The sequence below is a fragment of the Oncorhynchus clarkii genome, chromosome 12 (assembly GCF_045791955.1).
Source record: "Oncorhynchus clarkii lewisi isolate Uvic-CL-2024 chromosome 12, UVic_Ocla_1.0, whole genome shotgun sequence".
Classification (NCBI taxonomy): Eukaryota; Metazoa; Chordata; class Actinopteri; order Salmoniformes; family Salmonidae; genus Oncorhynchus; species Oncorhynchus clarkii.
The window spans coordinates 37,152,684-37,177,004 of record NC_092158.1 but is presented as its reverse complement, the minus strand read 5'-3'; the positions used below and the strand labels follow the sequence as shown (position 1 = coordinate 37,177,004).

General features: G+C 43.1%; 1 protein-coding gene across 1 annotated transcript in view; it reads right to left on the bottom strand.

Moving 5' to 3' along the window:
- Positions 1 to 3,504: 3,504 nt before the first annotated feature.
- LOC139423130 (sarcoglycan, delta (dystrophin-associated glycoprotein)) overlaps positions 3,505 to 24,321 on the bottom strand; it is a 109,377-nt gene continuing 88,560 nt past the window's right edge. Inside the window, exons 7-8 of the mRNA XM_071174815.1 lie at positions 8,754 to 8,877; positions 3,505 to 7,201 (exon numbers count right to left, since the gene is read on the bottom strand). Of these exons, the coding sequence (XP_071030916.1) occupies positions 7,022 to 7,201; positions 8,754 to 8,877 (304 nt within the window). The 3' untranslated portion in view covers positions 3,505 to 7,021. The remainder of the gene's footprint in view (positions 7,202 to 8,753; positions 8,878 to 24,321) is intronic.

Genomic DNA, 24,321 nt, shown 5'->3' with positions numbered 1-24,321 from the left:
AGAATCATTCAGATTGGCACATGATATGACAACCATTTTGTCTTCCTCAGGACTACCTGGACTGATGACTCCTGGCTGGTCGTGCTGCTGACCCAGTTTCAACTGTTCTGCCTGCGGCAATGGAACACTGACCTGTTCACCAGACATGCTACCTTGTCCCGGAACTGCTGTTTTCGTCACTCGCGCTCTCTCTCTCTCTCACATGTCACATCTCTCTCTCTCTCTCACATATCTGAATGCTCGGCTATGAAAAGCCAACTGACATTTACTCCTAAGGTGCTGATCTGTCTTCCAACATGGCTGCCAGGAGGCATTGTATGTCACCTGGCAATTCTCTATTAACTAATTTACTGCCTATTGATGTCACCAGCCAGGCCAAAATTCCATCCCACTAAAACAGGTTGAGATTTCAGGAGGTCTTTTCAAACACCTCTTACACTAAACGGGCATTACCATTTTTTTTCACAATTTCACAGTATTATTCCAACATCATAGTGTGGAAAGATATATATATATATATATATATATATATATATATATATAAAACACTGCAAAATCACGTGTTTGACTGCACTGGGCTTTTAACTGAGTTACTGGAGGGTACAGTGCCTTGCGAAAGTATTCGGCCCCCTTGAACTTTGCAACCTTTTGCCACATTTCAGGCTTCGAACATAAAGATATAAAACTGTATTTTTTTGTGAAGAATCAACAACAAGTGGGACACAATCATGAAGTGGAACGACATTTATTGGATATTTCAAACTTGTTTAACAAATCAAAAACTGAAAAATTGGGCGTGCAAAATTATTCAGCCCCTTTACTTTCAGTGCAGCAAACTCTCTCCAGAAGTTCAGTGAGGATCTCTGAATGATCCAATGTTGACCTTAATGACTAATGATGATAAATACAATCCACCTGTGTGTAATCAAGTCTCCGTATAAATGCACCTGCACTGTGATAGTCTCAGAGGTCTGTTAAAAGCGCAGAGAGCATCATGAAGAACAAGGAACACACCAGGCAGGTCCGAGATACTGTTGTGAAGAAGTTTAAAGCCAGATTTGGATACAAAAAGATTTCCCAAGCTTTAAACATCCCAAGGAGCACTGTGCAAGCGATAATATTAAAATGGAAGGAGTATCAGACCACTGCAAATCTACCAAGACCTGGCCGTCCCTCTAAACTTTCAGCTCATACAAGGAGAAGACTGATCAGAGATGCAGCCAAGAGGCCCATGATCACTCTGGATGAACTGCAGAGATCTACAGCTGAGGTGGGAGACTCTGTCCATAGGACAACAATCAGTCGTATATTGCACAAATCTGGCCTTTATGGAAGAGTGGCAAGAAGAAAGCCATTTCTTAAAGATATCCATAAAAAGTGTCGTTTAAAGCTTGCCACAAGCCACCTGGGAGACACACCAAACATGTGGAAGAAGGTGCTCTGGTCAGATGAAACCAAAATTGAACTTTTTGGCAACAATGCAAAACGTTATGTTTGGCGTAAAAGCAACACAGCTCATCACCCTGAACACACCATACCCACTGTCAAACATGGTGGTGGCAGCATCATGGTTTGGGCCTGCTTTTCTTCAGCAGGGACAGGGAAGATGGTTAAAATTGATGGGAAGATGGATGGAGCCAAATACAGGACCATTCTGGAAGAAAACCTGATGGAGTCTGCAAAAGACCTGAGACTGGGACGGAGATTTGTCTTCCAACAAGACAATGATCCAAAACATAAAGCAAAATCTACAATGGAATGGTTCAAAAATAAACATATCCAGGTGTTAGAATGGCCAAGTCAAAGTCCAGACCTGAATCCAATCGAGAATCTGTGGAAAGAACTGAAAACTGCTGTTCACAAATGCTCTCCATCCAACCTCACTGAGCTCGAGCTGTTTTGCAAGGAGGAATGGGAAAAAAATTCAGTCTCTCGATGTGCAAAACTGATAGAGACATACCCCAAGCAACTTACAGCTGTAATCGCAGCAAAAGGTGGCGCTACAAAGTATTAACTTAAGGGGGCTGAATAATTTTGCACGCCCAATTTTTCAGTTTTTGATTTGTTAAAAAAGTTTGAAATATCCAATAAATCTCATTCCACTTCATGATTGTGTCCCACTTGTTGATTCTTCACAAAAAAATACAGTTTTATATCTTTATGTTTGAAGCCTGAAATGTGGCAAAAGGTCGCAAAGTTCAAGGGGGCCGAATACTTTCGCAAGGCACTGTATAACATAAACAAGGACGTGAAAACGTAGAACAATTATCTGACGGACAGAAGAGTGAATATGCACACAAATGAAGCAATTCTTTTTTAAATAAGTTTATTGATACATTTTAGATTGCAACTCAATTCATAAATACAAACTGTATACAGAAAGTATAATAAATGTAAGATAGTTAACTGACACGTATTCGTGTCAGTTAACACGTATTCGCATTACGTATTCGCATTGTTACAATTCTGTCTATATCCATTTGTTTTGCATAGAATGTGCGAGGATCTTCATTTACATTCGCAAAAATGTGTTTTAATCGTAATTGAATCTTCTCAAAGAGGACTAAATAAATGTATGTGAACTAAATGAATACCTCATACTCGAGCATGGATGACACAGCTATCACTCCTGAAAGCGTTATATCAGATCTGTATCTTAAAATATGAAATAAGCATCCTCTTTTGATTGAATAGAGGACAGGTAACCAAAGTCTCGTTTAAAATGACAAGCTGCAGACTATTTTCAGACACATGAGAGAATGGCCCCTAATGTCAAACCCAAAGCAAGGTACGAAGTGAATTTTTTTTGATTATGAGTGTCATTTTGTCCTCATGCCCTCATCAACATTTTGTGCTCCTTTCACATGTAATGCTGTTCAAAATCGCCTCAAGACGTGACGTAACACATCTTTGTTAAGCTAAGAACTAAAACAAATTAAATTACACAAGAATGCACTTACACTCAGCTCAGAAAAATTGTTCAACTAAATATCTCAGAAACATGCAAAATATGTTATTCAATCAATTAGTGTTTACAGCCATTTTAATGAATTAAAGATTCATAAAACATAATTTTGCAAATTAGAATATAATAAATATGGCATTCAATGTCCTGATTTTAGCTCATTAGATCTCGTTCAATTGGAGAGGTGTGAGAGACAACACATAGCTAACGTTTAGAACACCCAAAAAATGTGTAAAATGGTAGTTCTGATATATATCATTCTGTGTCTTGAGCCACTGGCGGTTAGCCTATTGAACATATATAATTATATCCCCATCATAACAGAGAAACTGTGTATGTTTGAAGACGTCTGTCACTCTCAGTCTATAAGAGTACCACTGCCAGACAGACACTAGGAACGTTTCAATTTCCAAGTTTATTCAGCAATGTCGCAAAAAAAGTAGAAATTGAGATGATGGAAATGGCAGATATAGGATACATTTTCTAAAGATTGACACATTTTTATCCGTTCGACAGGGGTGTATTTTCCTTTGTCTAACTTTCTTTATTGTAAAAACTGTGATGGAAACTGTATTTTTTGAATAAATTATGATTTACAGGACAAGGATTGTCCTGACTTCCAAGAATGCCTGAATTACTTTGCCTTGCTTTTCTGGTTGGCTGGCAAGTATCAACATCCAATTATTTCAGATCTACAGGAGTGCAAGTTTCCCCATGGCACGGACCATGGAGATACGTTGACACATGAGAATTTTTCATTAGAATATGGCAAATATTAGTCAATTATTGCATTCTATCCATGCTGGCTTTTGCGGGCAACCTGAGAAATAAAACAAATAGGTGGAAGGGCATACAGGCTGTCGCCAATTTATTAATGCGCAATTTTCCTAAATGGGTAATGGAAACAACTTTTTTTTTAAGAAAGTTAAATAGAAATGCACCCCAGCAGGCAATTGTCACTTTCTAAATGTTGACCAAAAATCACTGGACCAGTTAAAGGAAACATACTGTAGCTATTGTCAAATGATGGACCCTTATGAGACTTTTGAGTTTGCTTTTCTGCTATAGTTGCAGGGAAATTATCTCACAAAACATGTAAAGGGTCTTAGATAATCCTTCTCAACCTAAGTGTGAACTGTGTTGATCAAGCACTTTTGGAAAATCTGATTCTAAAGTCCCCCATCCCCCATCCTTTGTCTTCTTTCAGTAGGCCAGAAGACAGACTTGAACGAAGGCAATGATTAACAGTGTCTCTCATTAGAATAATTCTACAGGAAGTCCTCCATAATAGTGGTTATTCGTTTGTGTACCCAGAAGCACTGTCATTGATCGGTATTTATTTTAGAGCAGTGTTTCCCAACTCCAGTCCTCAAGTACCCCCAACAGCACACATTTTTGGTGTAACCCTGGACATGGACACCTGATTCAACTTGTCAACTAGTCATCAAGCCCTCAATGAGTTGAATCAGGTGAGTTTGTTGGGGTACTCGAGGATTGGGGTTTGGAAACGCTGTTTTATAATTACAAACAGAGACAATCTAATAACTGGAGTCAGAATGACATGTATGTGCAGTGGACAGGAGAGTAGTAGAGGACTAGGGCCGGGCACTTAGCAAATACTTGCTAATGAGGCTCACGGCAGCCATTTGCCCTGTTCCTAAACAATCAAAACACACATCAAACACTCTGGACAGTCTGTCTCACTATAATGAGGAGGAAAAGGGGAGTTAAACTTAATTTGAGTGGTGTTGATACAGTCCTCTGATCTAGTCAATTAGCACTGGACACACTCAGGTTTGTACACTTTGTGTGTGTCTGTGTCATAACTTTTCTATGGTGCAGAACACTGAAATATAAGAATGCTGTAGTTTGGGTCAACTGATCTGCTTTTCAGACAACAATAACTGTATAAAACAGACCAAATTCAATATGCCTGGGGAAATGCTTCAGTCATCTTGACATTTAGTTTATTATATACTATCAGCAATACTCAGTGGCATTTTACAGTGTGTGCGTCTGAAATCTAAATTAATAAAAGGCTTTTATGTGGAGAAAAAAAAACATTTTACAGAGCCAATACAAAACGTAACATCTCTTGAATATACAGTAGCACAACATTGACAGAGCTGTAAAAACCCAGCTGTAAAAACCCTCCTGAAGACTGTATTGCTTTCCTCAGCAGGGATGCTGCACTTATAACGAGTGGTCTAAGCTGAGGCAAACAGCCCCATTGAAATGGAGTAAAGGAAGAGGACGTCGATGCAAGGCAAAGTGGACTTGAGTACATCCATTTTCTCTCTAATAAACTTGAACACAGACACTGTTCACTTCAGATTGCTTCAGGAGGATTGCAGTGTATGGGAGCTAAGGACAAGTACTCAATGAGTACTGTACAAGATGACTACGTATCAAGTCATAGTAGGGGCCCCTCCACTTTTTGGTTTGTGTGTCGGTTACTCTGAGCATCATTGAACAAGTAGAGCCAAATACACAGTTGATAAAAGGCAAAAAAAAAAGCTTTTAGTAGAACAAATTCCACACAACACACGAGGAATGCAAAGACCTCATCCCCAACTGCCAAACAAAATGGGCTAGGATTCATATGTACTATTGAGCTCAGCATGTGAGAAGTTCACACAAAGAAGAGGACCAAAATAACGAAAAAGCAATATCACTTCTCCCAAAAGGCAAACATTGTACACTATACATGCGTACCTGTAGAATATCAAGATGTTTACTTATTCAATCTTTTTTTTTTTACAAAAACACATGATATTATAAAAGCTTGAATTTGCAAAAGAGCATATTCTCCATTTATCGAGGATATGTCCTTGACACACACAGATGTGATTGTGTATTTACAAATAAACTATATAAAAAAACATGTGTTTGACAATAATATTTGGGCCAACATATTGGTAAAGGGATTAAACCACTGAAAACATATGAGAAAAGGAGAGGGAGAAAGAGGGTGTGGGTGCATGCAGTTGGGTGAGTCAGATATCTTTGCATTCCCACCCTCTACACACAAAGTGGATTTAACCGAAAGGAAAAATCAAATGTACTCATTAACAAAAGAAAGTCTGTGTGATGTGCTTCTCCTTGCCACAAGTGCATTGATATAAGGCACAGGCACAATTTCCCCTCTTTGAACAGAGTGGGTCACAATGGTTCAGTCCCAGTACGAGGAAATGGTAGGGTGATCACCTATGAAGACCATCACATCTCCATCAAATCAAATCAAAGTTTATTGGTCGCATACACAGATTTGCAGATATGTTCTCTATGGTATTTATGGTATATATACAGTATATACTCTGGTATATATTGAGATATACTCAATGTTTACCATAATGTTCCCTTAGCTGTGTGGGTTAAAAATCTGTGCTGCTGTTGTTCTCTTCATGATTCTATAAAGTCGACATTTACGTGAATTGACATGATATGCAAGTGTTACCAAGCTTGACACATTGACAATCAAAATCATTCACAAAAGAAAATACTATTGGCACACACTTCATGTTTCAAAACAAGAGACAATATTCGTTAGAACTGCTAACAAACTAGAAAAATTTAATCATAGAACAAAATAGCAATGAGCCTTCTATCACCACATGTGTGGTAGATGACTTCAAGCAAAAAGTGTAAAATGGCAGGATATTGCAGGGTTTCTAAATGTGGGTGATCACCCTAGTGATTCTGGTACTGAAATTGTCTTCAGGACAGCGAACAGAACATTGTCACTCTGAGTGTCTCTTTGTAAATCGCAGGAGAATCCCTCTCAGTTTCTGCCAGAGGGTTGTTAGGAGGGACAGAACACTTTGTGTGTGTGTGAGTGTCTCTGTGTATGTGTCTCTCTCTCTCTCTGTGTGTGTGTGTGTGTGTGTGTTTGATAACAATGTGTGTTGGTATGATCTATATGTGTATGTGTATGTGTGTTTCAATGTGTGTGTGTGTTTCAGTATACATGTATGTGTGTGTATGTTTCAGTGCTTGTGTGTGTGCATGCAAATGTTTCTGTGTGTGTGTGTGTGTGTGTGTATGTGTGTATGTGTTCTAGAGGCAGACGTTGTTGCTGATCTGACAGGTGGAGCCTTTCCCGGCCTGTGAGAGGAAGAGTTTTCCATTGGGACAGACGCACACCTCATAGACAGTTTGTCTGGAGGTGGTCCCCGATGGAGAGGCCTTGCCCTCCGGCAGACGCAGCAGCCTGATCCTCCGTGCGTCCAGATTGATCTGACCAAGAGGAGACAAGGGAAGATAAAGGCAGAGGGTATTTTATTTACTTACAGTATGTGTAGGTGGGTAGGTTGCTGAGTTAGTGAGAAAGAGTAGAGAGAGCGTGAGAGAGAGAACTGTGTGTGGGACTCCACCCATGTATTTGTTCAAAAAATCACCAAGTATAGCCTCCTCTACCTAACAACAAGACAATTATAATGAGCTTGAGATGATAGATCACTCAAAGCACTGTTGACAATATACTGTAGATCTGTTTGGTTTGCATGATCTATTCATTGTAGAAAACAAAACACAACTCTACATTTTGCTAAAGGCATCTCTGCCATGCTTCTGGGCTGAAGAAAAGTGGCTATCGGCTAACAAAGCCATTACAGGCAATAACCTCTTAACGGTCACACACCTAACTCATCTCTGAGCGCTCCTTCATGATTTAAGATGAACAAATCTATACCCAGGCGTTTAAGCTACACTCTTAGCACCTTTTCTTCTATCTCAAACCTAAAAGGGTTCTTCGGCTGTCACATAGGAGAACCCTTTGAAGAACCATTTTTGGTTCCACATAGAACCCTTTTGGTTCAAGGTGGGTTAAGGGTTATGGGTTCCATGTATAACCCTTTCCACAGAGGGTTCTACCTGGAACCAAAAAGGTTATCCTATGGGGACAGCCGGAAAAACCTTTTGGAACCCTTTTTCCTAACTTTAATTTGACATTACCATTTGAAATGGTATTTATTCTCTTTCACCCAACTTTACCATCCACCCAGTCTAAATCCCATCTCTCTAACCCCCCTCGCCCTCCCGGGACTGGGCTTGTATATTTGCCCGACCGGGAGTGGAACTGCTCCATATATAAAAAGGTAAAAGGAGTCATTATCAGGCGCCTGGGGGAAGCATTCCCATCAAATGACCTGGAACACTTAAGCAGGGAGTCTCAGCTGACTTCTCCACACATCTGCTATTGAGCAAATCTCTGCAGTGAGAGAAAGGTTCGGGGATGGGCAGGTCTCTAATAGGCAAACCTCACCACTAATTGTGGTTGGAAGTGTCAAGGGGCTCCTAGAGAGCGAGAGCTGTCTGTGAGGTGTCTGTCCACACATCAGGCAGGTGACACATGGACAGTTGGAAGGCTTCTCAAATGGAGTGTGAGTGCAGACACCTCACAGACAGATATAGCAAAGCACTAAAATGTCTGATATAAGTCACATCAAGTCCATAAAATGGAGAGGGGCCTCTGTTTATGTGTTATATCACCATTAAACTTCGGAACAAGGGCAACAATAGGACAAATTAAGTTTTACCCTCATTCACATTTTCCTCACATCATAACATTGACAGACAGATATACAGATGTAGAGTATACACATTGTGAGAACTCTTAATGCAGCTTTACTTCCTTCCTGACCTCCTTCCTTCATGACATCAGTGATGAACTGATCTGATATAACTTGAAAATGAAATCTATCGAGTGAAATCTTTTAGATCAGTGACTACTTTAAGGGAGGAGGATGGAAAGATGAAAAGATAAAAGTTGGGAAAATGGGTCCCCTACCTCGCCGTCTTTGGACTCCAGGCGTAGGTCACTTCTACACGTGGCCTGGATGTCCCCTGCCTCTGCTAGGATCTGGATTCCTTTAGGGGCCTCCATGTACAGAGACCGCGTGGGAGACTCCAGCCTGGAAGAGAGAGAAGAGACAATTCCAACAATGACAATATATAGTAAAGAATATCCAAGATAGAGCCTGGGAGAAAACAGAAAAATTATGCCCCTTGGTAGCTACGACTGCTGTTACTGAAACACATGACACACAAACAGAAAAACAAACAGCAAGTGAAAGTGTCAGGTGTATTCACTACATCATGACTTTTGCTAATCGTTTTTCTTCATACAATAACATGTGTCTGTTGTTCATAGTATAACGGGCTTCCATTGTCTCAGGATCTCATATCAGAGTATAACTTTTGGGGAGTGTAGTTATTCCTCAGTCAGTGAATGGAGATATGAACCAGAGCCTGGAACAAAGATATGGAGACAGTAAACAGTAATCTAGGATAAGAGGTTGTGGCTGCAGGTGAAGTTTTTCTCTGGCCCCTGCCAGCCTCAGCCGCTGCCCAACAAGGAAATGAAGTATCGATCACATGGCCAAACAAACAACTAGCAGCATTTATATTCCAATAAGTAGCTGTCATCTTTATTCATATCAAACGGGTTTGGTTGACCTTACTTAAACATTTAAATAATGTAGGGGAGAGAGATGAATGCTAGATGAAGGAACTTGAATTATATCAAATGTCCCTTACATATTGCTGTGATATTACTATATCCTAGTATTGTATTATGTTATATACTGTATCATATTATATTTTTATTATATTTTATAAACTGGGTGGTTCGTGCCCTGAATACTGATTGGCTGACAGCCAGACCGTATACCACGTGCATGACAAAACATTTTATTGCTCTAATTATGTTGGTAATCAGTTTATAATAGCAATAAGGCACCTTGGGAGTCTGTGATATATGGCCAATATACCACAGCTAAGGGCTGTATCCAGGCACTCCGCGATGTGTCGTGCCTAAGACCAGCCCAAAGCTGTGGTATTTTGGCCATATACCACACCTCCTCGGGCCTTATTGCTTAAATCTATCATATTATAATATTCTAGGCTATTACTGCCATCTGACTTGTTAACATTGGAAAAAAGAGGACAGAAAAGGGGCCTGGGTTATTATTATAAGAACATAATGGCCACCGAATGCTGTGCAATGACACTGGGAAATCAATAAACGCTTATAAGATTCAGGCAGTTGGAAATAATGTGGGCAGGATGTCAAAACAGGCTACATATCTAGCGACTGAGACACAACCCTAAATTACACCTCAGGTGTTAAATTAGAGGCCATGTAACTGTTATCACACTGCAATCTCTGCAATGTTCAGCCATTGAGAGAAAAAAATTAAATTTTTATACCTAGTGTGTCACGGTTTTCTGTGTGTGAAAGAGAGTCAGACCAAAATGCGGCGTGGCTATTGCGATCCATGTTTAATGAAACTGAAGCAACACGAATCCAATACAAAAACTACAACACAATAAACGTAACGAAAACCGAAACAGCCTCATACTGGTGCACATACACACAGAACAAGGACATCAAGACACTAAGGACAATCCAAACAGGCTACCTAAATATGGTTCCCAATCAGAGACAATGACGAACACCTGCCTCTGATTGAGAACCATATCAGGCCAAACATAGAACTAGACATGTAACATAGAATGCCCACCCAGCTCACACCCTGACCAACCAAAACATAGAAACATACAAAGCAAACTATGGTCAGGGTTTGACAGTACCCCCCCCCCCTCAAGGTGCGGACTCCGGCCGCAAAACCTGAACCTATAGGGGAGGGTCTGGGTGGGCATCTGTCCGCAGTGGCGGCTCTGGTGCTGGACGTGGCCCCCACTTCACCGTAGTCCTAGTCCCCCACCTTGTCCGCTTCCGTGGCCTCCTCACCATGGCAACTCTTCTCAATGGACAGAGGGGCGGCAGCTCGGGACAGAGGGGCGGCTGCTCGGGACATAGGGGCGGCTGCTCGGGACAGAGGGGCGGCTGCTCGGGACAGAGGGGCGGCTGCTCGGGACAGAGGGGCAGCTGCTCCTGGCTGACTGGCGGCCCCTGGCTGACTGGCAGATCTGGAAGAGTCTGGTTGACTGGCAGATCTGGAAGAGTCTGGTTGACTGGCAGATCTGGAAGAGTCTGGCTGACTGGCAGATCTGGCTGCCTCATGCTGACTGGCTGCCTCATGCTGACTGGCAGCTCTGGCTGCTCCATGCTGACTGGCTGCTCCATGCTGACTGGCAGCTCTGGCTGCTCCATGCTGACTGGCTGCTCCATGCTGACTGGCAGCTCTGGCTGCTCCATGTTGACTGGCTGCTCCATGCTGACTGGCAGCTCTGGCTGCTCCATGCTGACTGGCTGCCTTGGCGGCTCCATGCAGACTGGCAGCTCTGGCGGCTCCATGCAGACTGGCAGCTCTGGCGGCTCCATGCAGACTGGCAGCTCTGGCGGCTCCATGCAGACTGGCAGCTCTGGCGGCTCCATGCAGACTGGCAGCTCTGGCGGCTCCATGCAGACTGGCAGCTCTGGCGGCATTCTGCAGACTGGCAGCTCTGGCGGCTCCTTGCAGACTGGCAGCTCCTTGCAGACTGGCAGCTCCTTGCAGACTGGCAGCTCCTTGCAGACTGACAGTTCTGAACAGGCGGGAGACTCCGGCAGCGCTGGAGAGGAGGGAGCCCCCGTAAGGATGGGCCGGAGAGACAGCCTGGTACGGGGGGCTGCCACCGGAGGGCTGGTGCGTGGAGGTGGTGACGGATAGACCGGGCCGTGCAGGCGCACTGGAGCTCTTGAGCACCGAGCCTGCCCAACCTTACCCGGTTGAATGGTCCCGGTCGCCCTGCCAGTGCGGCGAGGTGGAATAGCCCGCACTGGGCTATGCAGGCGAACCGGGGACACCGTGCGCAAGGTTGGTGCCATGTAAGCCGGCCCAAGGAGACGCACTGGCGGCCAGATGCGTAGAGCGGCTTCATTGCATTTGGCTCGACGCTCAATCTAGCCCGGCCGATACACGGAGCTGGAATATACCGCACCGGGCTATGCACCCGCACTGGGGACACCGTGCGCACCACTGCATAACACGGTGCCTGCCCGGTCTCTCTAGCCCCCCGGTAAGCACAGGGAGTTTGCACAGGTCTCCTACCTGGCATAGCCATACTCCCTGTTAGCCCCCCCCCCCCAATACATTTTTGGGGCTGACTCTCGGGCTTCCATCCGCTCTGCCGTGCTAGTTCCTCATAATGACGCCTCTCTGCTTTTGGTCTTAAGTTGTACACTGAGATGAAGATGAATGAAGAGTGTGTGAACAGATATGTTGAGGATATTTAACATTGAGGAGATGTGTTTAACATCTAGGAGATGTTCACCATCTAAGAATGTAATTGGAAATATCAAACATTTTCCCCTTGAATCAAAGCACAGATGATTGGTGGAGGGATGTGTGGTTATTTTCATCACTAGACTCTTCCATTTTTTTGTCTCTCCCCTGCACAATCCTATTCAAGGATTTCATTAATGGACAAAGTGTTCCTTCATCAAATGCCCATATAAGCCTGGCTGTCACATTGCTAGTGAATGAGTGAAGGTTATGTACCAACACTCATATTGATCCTGTAGTTGTGTTCCAAATGACCATTTACCTAGCACAAGCATGTTAGTTACTGTAACATACAGTGCATTTGGAAAATATTCAGACGCCTTGACTTTTTCCACATTTTGTTACGTTACAGACTTATTCTAAAAGTTATGGGGAAAAAATCCTCATCAATCTACACACAATACCCCATAATGACAAAGAGAAAACAGGTTTTAGAATTTTTGTTAAAATTTGTAAAATATATATATATATATATGTATATACAGCTCAGGAAAAAATGAAGAGACTTTACTATTTATAGGAATGTTTTTGAGTAAAATTATAAATTTTGTTTTATTCTATAAAACTAATGACAACACTTCTCCCAAATTCCAAATAAAAATATTGCCATTTAGAGCATTTATTTGCAGAAAATGGCAACTGGTCAAAATAACCAAAAGGATGCAGTGTTGTCAGACCTAGAATACCTAGAATAATGCAATAATGGAAATTGAGAAATCGGGGAGAAGGGCCTTGGTCAGTCAGGTGACCATGAACCCAATGGTCACTCTGACAGAGCTCCAGAGTTCCTCTGTGGAGATGGGAGAACCTCCCAGAAGGACAACCATCTCCGCAGCACTCCACCAATCAAGCCTTTATGGTAGAGTGGCCAGACGGAAGCCACTCCTCAGTAAAAGGTACATGACAGCCCGCTTGGAGTTTGCCAAAAGGCACTTAAAGGACTCTCAGACCATGAGAAACAAGATTCTCTGGTCTGATGAAACCAAGATTGAACTCTTTGGCCTGAAGGCCAAGGGTCACGTCTGGAGGAAACCTGGCACCATCCCTACGGTGAAGCATGGAGGTGGCAGCATCATGCTGTGTGGATGTTTTTCAGCGGCAGGGACTGAGAGACTAGTCAAGATCAAGGGAAAGATGAACGGAGATCCTTGAAAAGCTGCTCCAGAGAACTCGGGACCTCAGACTGGGGTGAATATTTACCTTCCAACAAGACAACGATCCTAAGCACACAGCCTGGAAAATGCAGGAGTGGCTTTCGGGACAAGTCTCTGAATGTCCTTAACTGGCTCAGCCAGAGCCTGGACTTGAACCCAATCAAACATCTCTGGAGAGACTTGAAGAATATATGTGCAGCGAGGGTTCCCATCCAACCTGACAGAGCTTGAGAGGATAGCTTGTAGCATCATACCCAAGAAGACTAGAGGCTGTAATCACTGTCAAAGGTGTTTCAACAAAGTACTGAGTAAAGGATAGCTTGTAGCATCATACCCAAGAAGACTCAAGGCTGTAATCACTGCCAAAGGTGTTTCAACAAAGTACTGAGTAAAGGGAATATAAATTTGCAAACATTTCTATGTTTTTGCTCTAAGTGTGTCTGCCAAAACTTAGATCAACAGAATAATGTTGTGATGGTACATCATGTCCTTTGAAAGAGGATCAACACAACATGACACTACTTTGTTTGGAGTTTGACGTCAGTGTAGGAGGATGAGAAACATCGTCAGACTATCTCTACTAAAGGAGAAAACATTTCATGTTGGGTTTAGTTGCCATGTTGTGATCGGAAAATAGTCGAAACAAAAATAACTATACCATCATTGGTTAGATTCAGAAAAAAAGGAATTTCAAAAAGCATTTGTTGTTATGAAAATCAAAGCAACCACTCCCATGCATTAATATTATAGCCCAAAGTGCTCTTCCTCTTTGAAAAGCCTATGATTGTGAGCCTCAGCCTGGCTGTCTATCTGTATTCAGGGTCGGGGTGTGCTGTGTGCCTCAGATGCTTCTGGAGGGAAAATAAAACAGATTACAAGACACAACGTTACAGCAACAGCATCCTTGGCATTGTCTCAGGATCACAGAGAGTCAACTAATCAGACGCTTGACCAAGAAATGAAGGTTGTGTTGGGAATAATAGAAGAGGCTGAGGTAGACGTGATGTGCATCTCCTGGTGCACTGTTCAATTATGTATCTATATAAACATACATGTTTTGAAAAACGATCTGTTTTTGCCATTGCCCTAACTGGCTTTCATGCGATTTAAATGTGGGCTTGTCCGAGGTGTCAGACTCGGTGATGTAATGAACATGATGGGAGACAGAGAGCTGGTTTCAAGCGCAGGGTGCTGCAGGTGTTTATTTGTAAAGGACCACAGGAGGATGAATGTAGCTGGGTGCAAAAAGGCAACAATACAGGCAGGGAAAAGGCTAGTAACGTTGTCCAGGAGATCAGGCAATAGGTTGATAACAGGAAATCTGATAGGCTAAAGTACAGGCAGGGAATAGGCAAAAGCCACCGTTAGTGAGGCAGGCAAAAACTATTGTACACAGGAAGATTACATTACACTAAACACAGTGCTCCGAATAGAAATGTATCAAAAAACAAGCAATACCTTACAATGATGGGGTGCAAAGAACTGAAGTAAATAGTACGTGATAATAACATACAGTTGTGTGAACAGGTGATCAGAATTCAGGTGATTGGGATCTGGAGAGTAAGCTGCGTTCAGGGGATCTATGTGTTTGAGAGTGTGAGCTGGAAAGGGGGCTGGAAAGTGAGCTGCGTTCAGGGGATCTACGTGTTTGAGAATGTGAGCTGAAAAGGGGGCTGGAAAGTGAGCTGCGTTCATGGGATCTACGTGTTTGAGAGTGTGAGTTGGATGCAGACGTTACAGGCGACAGTTGCTGTCCATTTGAGTACTGTGGTTGGTTCCCTAAAACTCTGGGGAGGGTTTAGCGAAGGATCAATTACTCTGATAAATATATACTTTAAAAAGGTGGTTTGTCTGACAGGTCTGGGGCTTATTGTAGTGTGGTTGACCCCATTGGGTCAGCACTCCCAACTACAGTCACAGCATTTGTTTTAATGATTACAAATTACCTCCAAAACTCTGCTCAAAGATAAAACAGTTATAGCGGTCAAACAATAAATCTGGATAAATGGCGGCTCCGTTTTCAAAGAAAGCCATTTATGGCTTAATGTCACATTACTTTCTGAGAGCACATTCAATGTTCAAGGAGTTATTGTGGTGCTTTTTTGCTCTCAGGCTAGGCGTCATATTGTTTTGTTTGTATCTGTATAGAGAACGGGTCAGGACATCTGTCAAATAGTCCTGACCTCCTTTCTGCTGCCATAAGTGAGAAATGCATTCAATAGAAGGACATGTCCTATGGATGACACATTAACATCAACCATAGAGATATGATGATGGTTATTGGTAAAATTCTATAACATTTGCAGGGATTGGGAGAATATGACACTCAAAATAGAACATGGTGGGATCCTGAATTCTTACCTGCCAAGGATTCCAACACATTACGTAAATATGAGATTTTTACTCATGCTCCACTGTGCTCACCCCTCTTTCTAATGTAATTGGATAGTTTCGGCCATATCTCATTTTCAATTGGCCATTTGTCATAAAATAATGCATAAATAGAAGAAAAAGCCCTAGCCTACAACCAACAATTACACTGGGAATTGTATGCAGGAGCTTCGGAGCATCATTCAAAGTGATCTGTCCTTTTCTGACAGAACGTTTTTAAATTATCATTTCAAAAGCTCCATAAATGATGGATGAGTCATCACACAAAGTCATATCTCTGGAAGCAATATTATTCATTTGTCATAGAATACTCTCTGCTTGTCTCTCTGTCTCTCTCTCCACTCTTTCTCCAATTAACAACCCAAATAGCACTGTAACAGTAATCCAAATGCAATCTATATGTATCTACACCAAATGAATTTACACAAGATATAGTAGGAATCATATGTACATCAGTAAATATATTAGAGTGAGCTATGTCAAGAACCCGGTATATAAATAAATATTTGAGGTGATGTCAGGGAGTGGGAGAGAACTGTGTGTTTATAGTGTGTTCCTTTTGATTGATGGGTGTCAGAATGTTTGCTGTACATGGTGGCAGGGCTGATAACCAGTGTCACCTGTCAGCGAGGGTAAGCCCACTGTTGCCTTCTCTCCTCTCACTCTGACAGGGCCAGGGGGAGGGAGAGAAGTTCTGTGTCTGTGGCTTTACTAAGTTCTTTTAGGGGGTAAGGTGGAAGGTGAAGTGAGTGTGTGTCTGTGTGTGTGTGGGTATATGTGTGTGTGTCTGGGGGTGTGTATACAGTGGGGTAAAAAAGTATTTAGTCAGCCACCAATTGTGGAAGTTCTCCCACTTAAAAAAATGAGAGAAGCCTGTAATTTTCATCATAGCTACACTTCAACTATGACAGACAAAATGAGAAAAAAAATCCTGAAAATCACATTGTAGGATTTGTAATGAATTTATTTGAAAATTATTGTGGAAAATGAGTATTCTGTCAATAACAAAAGTTTATCTCAATACTTTGTTATATACCCTTTGTTGGCAATGACAGAGGTCAAACGTTTTCTGTAAGTCTTCACAAGGTTTTCACACACTGTTGCTGGTATTTTGGCCCATTCCTCCATGCAGATCTCCTCTAGAGCAGTGATGATTTGGGGCTGTTGTTGGGCAACACAGACTTTCAACTCCCTCCAAAGATTTTTTATGGGGTTGAGATCTGGAGACTGGCTAGGCCACTCTTGGACCTTGAAATGCTTCTTACGAAGCCACTCCTTCGTTGCCCAGGTGGTGTGTTTGGGATCATTGTCATGCTGAAAGACCCAGCCACGTTTCATCTTCAATGCCCTTGCTGATGGAAGGAGGTTTTCACTCAAAATCTCACGCTACATGGCCCCATTCATTCTTTCCTTTATCAGTCGTCCTGGTCCCTTTTCAGAAAAACAGCCCCAAAGCATGATGTTTCCATCCCCATGATTCACAGTAGATATGGTGTTCTTTGGATGCAACTCAGCATTCTTTGTCCTCCAAACACGACGAGTTGAGTTTTTACCAAAAAGTTATATTTTGGTTTCATCTGACCATATGACATTCTCCCAATCTTCTTCTGGATCATCCAAATGCTCTCTAGCAAACTTCAGACGGGCCTGGACATGTCCTGGCTTAAGCAGGGGGACACGTCTGGCACTGCAGGATTTGAGTCCTTGGCGACGTAGTGTGTTACTGATGGTAGGCTTTGTTACTTTGGTCCCAGCTCTCTGCAGGTCATTCACTAGGTCCCCCCGTGTGGTTCTGTAATTTTTGCTCACCGTTCTTGTGATCATTTTGACCCCATGGGGTGAGATCTTGCGTGGAGTCCCAGATCGAGGGAGATTATCAGTGGTCTTGTATGTCTTCCATTTCCTAATAATTGCTCCCACAGTTGATTTCTTCAAACCAAGCTGCTTACCTATTAAAGATTCAGTCTTCCCAGCCTGGTGCAGGTCTACAATTTTGTTTCTGGTGTCCTTTGACAGCTCTTTGGTCTTGGCCATTGTGGAGTTTGGAGTGTGACTGTTTGAGGTTGTGGACAGGTGTCTTATATACTGATAACAAGTTCAAACAGGTGCCATTAATACAGGTAATGAGTGGAGGACAGAGGAGCCTCTTAAAGAAGAAGTTACAGGTCTGTGAGAGCCAGAAATCTTGCTTGTTTGTAGGTGACCAAATACTTATTTTCCACCATAATTTGCAAATTAATTCATTAAAAATCCTACAATGTGATTTTCTGGATTTTTTTTCTTCATTTTGTCTCTCATAGTTGAAGTGTACCTATGATGCCCATTACAGGCCTCTCTCATCTTTTTAAGTGGGAGAACTTGCACAATTGGTGGCTGACTAAGTACTTTTTTGCCCCACTGTATATACAGAAGTTTACATACACCTTAGCCAAATACATTTAAACTCAGTTTTTCACAATTCCTGACATTTAATCCTAGTAAAAATCCCTGTCTTAGGTCAGTTAGGATATCCACTTCATTTTAAGAATGTGAAATGTCAGAATAATAGTGGAGAGAATTATTTATTTAAGCTTTTATTTATTTCATCACATTCCCAGTGGGTCAGAAGTTTACATACACTCAGTTAGTATTTGGTAGCATTGCCTTTAAATTGTTTAACTTGGGTCAAATGTTTCGGGTAGCCTTCCACAAGCTTTTCACAATAAGTTGGGTGAATTTTGGCCCATTCCTCCTGACAGAGCTGGTGTAACTGAGTCAGGTTTGTAGGCCTCCTTGCTCTCACGCACTTTTTCAGTTCTGCCCACAAACCTTCTATAGGATTGAGGTCAAGGATTTGTGATGGCCACTCCAATACCTTGACTTTGTTGCCCTTAAGCCATTTTGCCACAACTTTGGAAGTATGCTTGGGGTCATTGTCCATTTGGAAGACCCATTTGAGACCAAGCTTTAACTTCCTGACTGATGTCTTGAGAAGTTGCTTCAATATATTCACATAATTTTCCGTCCTCATGATGCCATCTATTTTGTGAAGTGCACCAGTCCCTCCTGCAGCAATTTTTCTCCAAAAAGTACGATCTTTGTCCCCATGTGCAGTTGCAAACCATAGTCTGGCATCTTTATGGCGGTTTTGGAGCAGTGGCTTCTTCCTTGCTGAGCGGCCTTTCAGGTTATATCGATATAGGACTCGTTTTACTGTGAAAATAGATACTTTTGTACCTGTTTCTTCCAGCATCTTCACAAGGTCCTTTGCTGTTCGGCGATTGATTTGCACGTTTCACACCAAATTACGTTCATCTCTAGGAGACAGAATGTGTCTCCTTCCTGAGCGGTATGATAGCTGCGTGGTCTCATGTTGTTTATACTTGCGTACTATTGTTTGTACAGATGAACGTGGTTCCTTCAGGCGTTTGGAAATTGCTCCCAAGGATGAACCAGACTTGTGGAGGTCTACATTTTTTTTTATTTTGATTTTTCTTTATCTTTTGATTTTCCTGTGATGTTAGGCACTGAGTTTGAAGGTAGGCCTTGAAATACACCCACAGCTACACCTGCAATTGACTCAAATTATGTCAATTGGCCTATCAGAAGCTTCTAAAGCCATGGCATCATTTTCTGGAATTTTCCAAGCTGTTTAATGGCACAGTCAACTTATGAGATTATAAACTTCTGACCCACTGGAATTGTGATACAATGAATTGTAGGTGAAATAATTTCTCTGTAAACAATTGTTGGAAAAATGACTTGTGTCATGCACAAAGTAGATGTCCTAACCGACTTGCCAAAACTATAGTTTGGTAACAAGAAATTTGTGGAGTGGTTGAAAAACAAGTTTTAATGACTCCAACCTAAGTGTATGTAAACTTCCGACTTCAACTGTATGTGTGTCTGTGTGTGTATATGTGTGTGTGTTTATATGTGTATGTCTGTGGGTGTGCATGTAGATCTTCTTCTGTCTATTATATTCTTTTAAGAGACAGAGCTGAGATTACTAGTGACCTCACCAACTCTGCAATTTATACACAACCGGCTCCAGTCTCTCAAAGTACACTTATTGTTTCCGCCCCAACACTTCAATTAATGTGTATGTGTGTGTGTGTACCTACATGTTTTGGTGGTAGCGAGATAGTATAGTATAATATGTTGGTGGAGGCTTGTGGCTTATGCTCCATGTGGCTCTAAATGCTCATTGATATGGATCTGCAATGTATAAGGGTTCAAATCCTTTGTTCTATTACAGACATCCTTTGTTCTCTATGAAAAGGTTTGAGGCCTTTGTCTTTGTTATCTATTATAGGGGTTCAAGTCCTCTATTAAAAGGCTAGAGTCCTTTATTTTTGTGAAACCTTCTTTTTGAATAGAAGTGAGTTGCTAGTTGAGTAGCAATTTGTACAGGTGTGGTTAATGTAAGTCTTCAACAAGCTTTTTGAAGTGAACAAAAGTTTGATGGGTAGCCAGGCCCTACAGAGACATGTTGTGTTCTAGAAGAGGTTTGAGTCCTTAAAAGGTGCTATATAAATATACACTGCTCAAAAAAATTAAGGGAACACTAAAATAACACATCCTAGATCTGAATGAATGAAATATTCTTATTAAATACTTTTTTCTTTACATAGTTGAATGTGCTGACAACAAAATCACACACAAATTATCAATGGAAATAACATTTATCAAGCCATGGAGGTCTGGATTTGGAGTCACACTCAAAATTAAAGTGGAAAACCACACTACAGGCTGATCCAACTTTGATGTAATGTCCTTAAAACAAGTCAAAATGAGGCTCAGTAGTGTGTGTGGCCTCCACGTGCCTGTATGACCTCCCTACAACGCCTGGGCATGCTCCTGATGAGGTGGCGGATGGTCTCCTGAGGGATCTCCTCCCAGACCTGGACTAAAGCATCCGCCAACTACTGGACAGTCTGTGGTGCAACGTGGCGTTGGTGGATGGAGCGAGACATGATGTCCAATATATGTGCTCAATTGGATTCAGGTCTGGGGAACGGGCGGGTCAGTCCATAGCATCAATGCCTTCCTCTTGCAGGAACTGCTGACACACTCCAGCCACATGAGTTCTAGCATTGTCTTGCATTAGGAGGAACCCAGGGCCAACCGCACCACCATATGGTCTCACAAGGGGTCTGAGGATCTCATCTCGGTACCTAATGGCAGTCAGGCTACCTCTGGCGAGCACATGGAGGGCTGTGCGGCCCCCCAAATAAATACCACCCCAGACCATGACTGACCCACCGCCAAACCGGTCATGCTGGAGGATGTTGCAGGCAGCAGAACGTTCTCCACGGCGTCTCAAGACTCTGTCACGTCTGTCACGTGCTCAGTGTGAACCTGCTTTCATCTGTGAAGAGCACAGGGCACCAGTGGCGAACTTGCCAATCTTGGTGTTCTCTGGCAAATGCCAAACGTCCTGCATGGTGTTTGGCTGTAAGCTGTGGATGTCGGGCCCTCATACCACCCTCATGGAGTCTGTTTCTGACCATTTGAGCAGACACATGCACATTTGTGGCCTGCTGGAGGTCATTTTGCAGGGCTCTGGCAGTGCTCCTCCTGCTCCTCCTTGCACAAAGGCGGAGGTAGCGGTCCTGCTGCTGGGTTGTTGCCCTCCTACGGCCTCCTCCACGTCTCCTGATGTACTGGCCTGTCTCCTGGTAGCGCCTCCATGCTCTGGACACTATGCTGACAGACACAGCAAACCTTCTTGCCACAGCTCGCATTGATGTGCCATCCTGGATGAGCTGCACTACCTGAGCCACTTGTGTGGGTTGTAGACTCCGTCTCATGCTACCACTAGAGTGAAAGCACCGCCAGCATTCAAAAATTACCAAAACATCAGCCAGAGGAAGCATAGGAACTGAGAAGTGGTCTGTGGTCACCACCTGCAGAACCACTCCTTTATTGGGGGTGTCTTGCTAATTGCCTATAATTTCCACCTGTTGTCTATTCCATTTGCACAACAGCATGTGAAATGTATTGTCAATCAGTGTTGCTTCCTAAGTGGACAGTTTGATTTCACAGACGTGTGATTGACTTGGAGTTACATTGTGTTGTTTAAGTGTTCCCTTTATTTTTTTGAGCAGTGTATATACAGTGGCAAGAAAAAGTATGTGAACCCTTCGAATATACCTGGATTTCTGCATAAAATTGTCATTAAATTTGATCTGATTTTCATCTATGTTACAACAATAGACAAAAACAGTTTGCTTAAACTAATAACACACAAACAATTATACATTTTCATGTCTTTATTGAACACACCGTATAAACGTTCACAGTGCAGGGTGGTAAAGTATGTGAACCGTTGGATTTAATAACTGGTTGACCCTCCTTTGGCAGCAATAACCTCAACCAAACATTTTCTGTAGTTGCGGATCAGACCTGCACAACGGACAAGAGGAATTTTGGACCATTCCTCTTTACAAAACAGTTTGTGTTCAGCAATATTTTTGGGATGTCTTTTGTGAACTTCTGTCTTGAGGTCATGCCACAGCATCTCAAATCAGAAACCGTGGATTGATGGCAGCATTCGTGTGAAACTGAAAGCGCGAACCACTGCTTTTAATCAGGGCAAGGTGTCTGGTAACATGACCGAATACAAACAGTGCAGCTATTCCCTCCGCAAGGCTATCAAACAAGCTAAGCGCCAGTACAGAGACAAAGTAGAATCTCAATTCAACGGCTCAGACACAAGAGGCATGTGGCAGGGTCTACAGTCAATCACGGACTACAGGAAGAAACCCAGCCCAGTCACGGACCAGGATGTCTTGCTCCCAGGCAGACTAAATAACTTTTTTGCCCGCTTTGAGGACAATACAGTGCCACTGACACGGCCTGCAACGAAAACATGCGGTCTCTCCTTCACTGCAGCCGAGGTGAGTAAGACATTTAAACGTGTTAACCCTCGCAAGGCTGCAGGCCCAGATGGCATCCCCAGCCGCGCCCTCAGAGCATGCGCAGACCAGCTGGCCGGTGTGTTTACGGACATATTCAATCAATCCCTATACCAGTCTGCTGTTCCCACATGCTTCAAGAGGGCCACCATTGTTCCTGTTCCCAAGAAAGCTAAGGTAACTGAGCTAAATGACTACCGCCCCGTAGCACTCACATCCGTCATCATGAAGTGCTTTGAGAGACTAGTCAAGGACCATATCACCTCCACCCTACCTGACACCCTAGACCCACTCCAATTTGCTTACCGCCCAAATAGGTCCACAGACGATGCAATCTCAACCACACTGCACACTGCCCTAACCCATCTGGACAAGAGGAATACCTATGTGAGAATGCTGTTCATCGACTACAGCTCGGCATTCAACACCATAGTACCCTCCAAGCTCGTCATCAAGCTCGAGACCCTGGGTCTCGACCCCGCCCTGTGCAACTGGGTACTGGACTTCCTGACGGGCCGCCCCCAGGTGGTGAGGGTAGGCAACAACATCTCCTCCCCGCTGATCCTCAACACTGGGGCCCCACAAGGTTGCGTTCTGAGCCCTCTCCTGTACTCCCTGTTCACCCACGACTGCGTGGCCACGCACGCCTCCAACTCAATCATCAAGTTTGCGGACGACACAACAGTGGTAGGCTTGATTACCAACAACGATGAGACGGCCTACAGGGAGGAGGTGAGGGCCCTCGGAGTGTGGTGTCAGGAAAACAACCTCACACTCAACGTCAACAAAACTAAGGAGATGATTGTGGACTTCAGGAAACAGCAGAGGGAACACCCCCCTATCCACATCGATGGAACAGTAGTGGAGAGGGTAGCAAGTTTTAAGTTCCTCGGCATACACATCACAGACAAACTGAATTGGTCCACTCACACAGACAGCATCGTGAAGAAGGCGCAGCAGCGCCTCTTCAACCTCAGGAGGCTGAAGAAATTTGGCTTGTCACCAAAAGCACTCACAAACTTCTACAGATGCACAATCGAGAGCATCCTGGCGGGCTGTATCACCGCCTGGTATGGCAACTGCACCGCCCTCAACCGTAAGGCTCTCCAGAGGGTAGTGAGGTCTGCACAACGCATCACCGGGGGCAAACTACCTGCCCTCCAGGACACCTACACCACCCGATGTCACAGGAAGGCCATAAAGATCATCAAGGACATCAACCACCCGAGCCACTGCCTGTTCACCCCGCTATCATCCAGAAGGCGAGGTCAGTACAGGTGCATCAAAGCTGGGACCGAGAGACTGAAAAACAGCTTCTATCTCAAGGCCATCAGACTGTTAAACAGCCACCACTAACACTGAGTGGCTGCTGCCAACACACTGACACTGACTCAACTCCAGCCACTTTAATAATGGGAATTGATGGGAAATGATGTAAATATATCACTAGCCACTTTAAACAATGCTACCTTATATAAATGTTACTTACCCTACATTATTCATCTCATATGCATACGTATATACTGTACTCTATATCATCGACGGTATCCTTATGTAATACATGTATCACTAGCCACTTTATACTATACTATGCCACTTTGTTTACATACTCATCTCATTTGTACATACTGTACCCGATACCATCTACTGTATCTTGCCTATGCTGCTCTGTACCATCACTC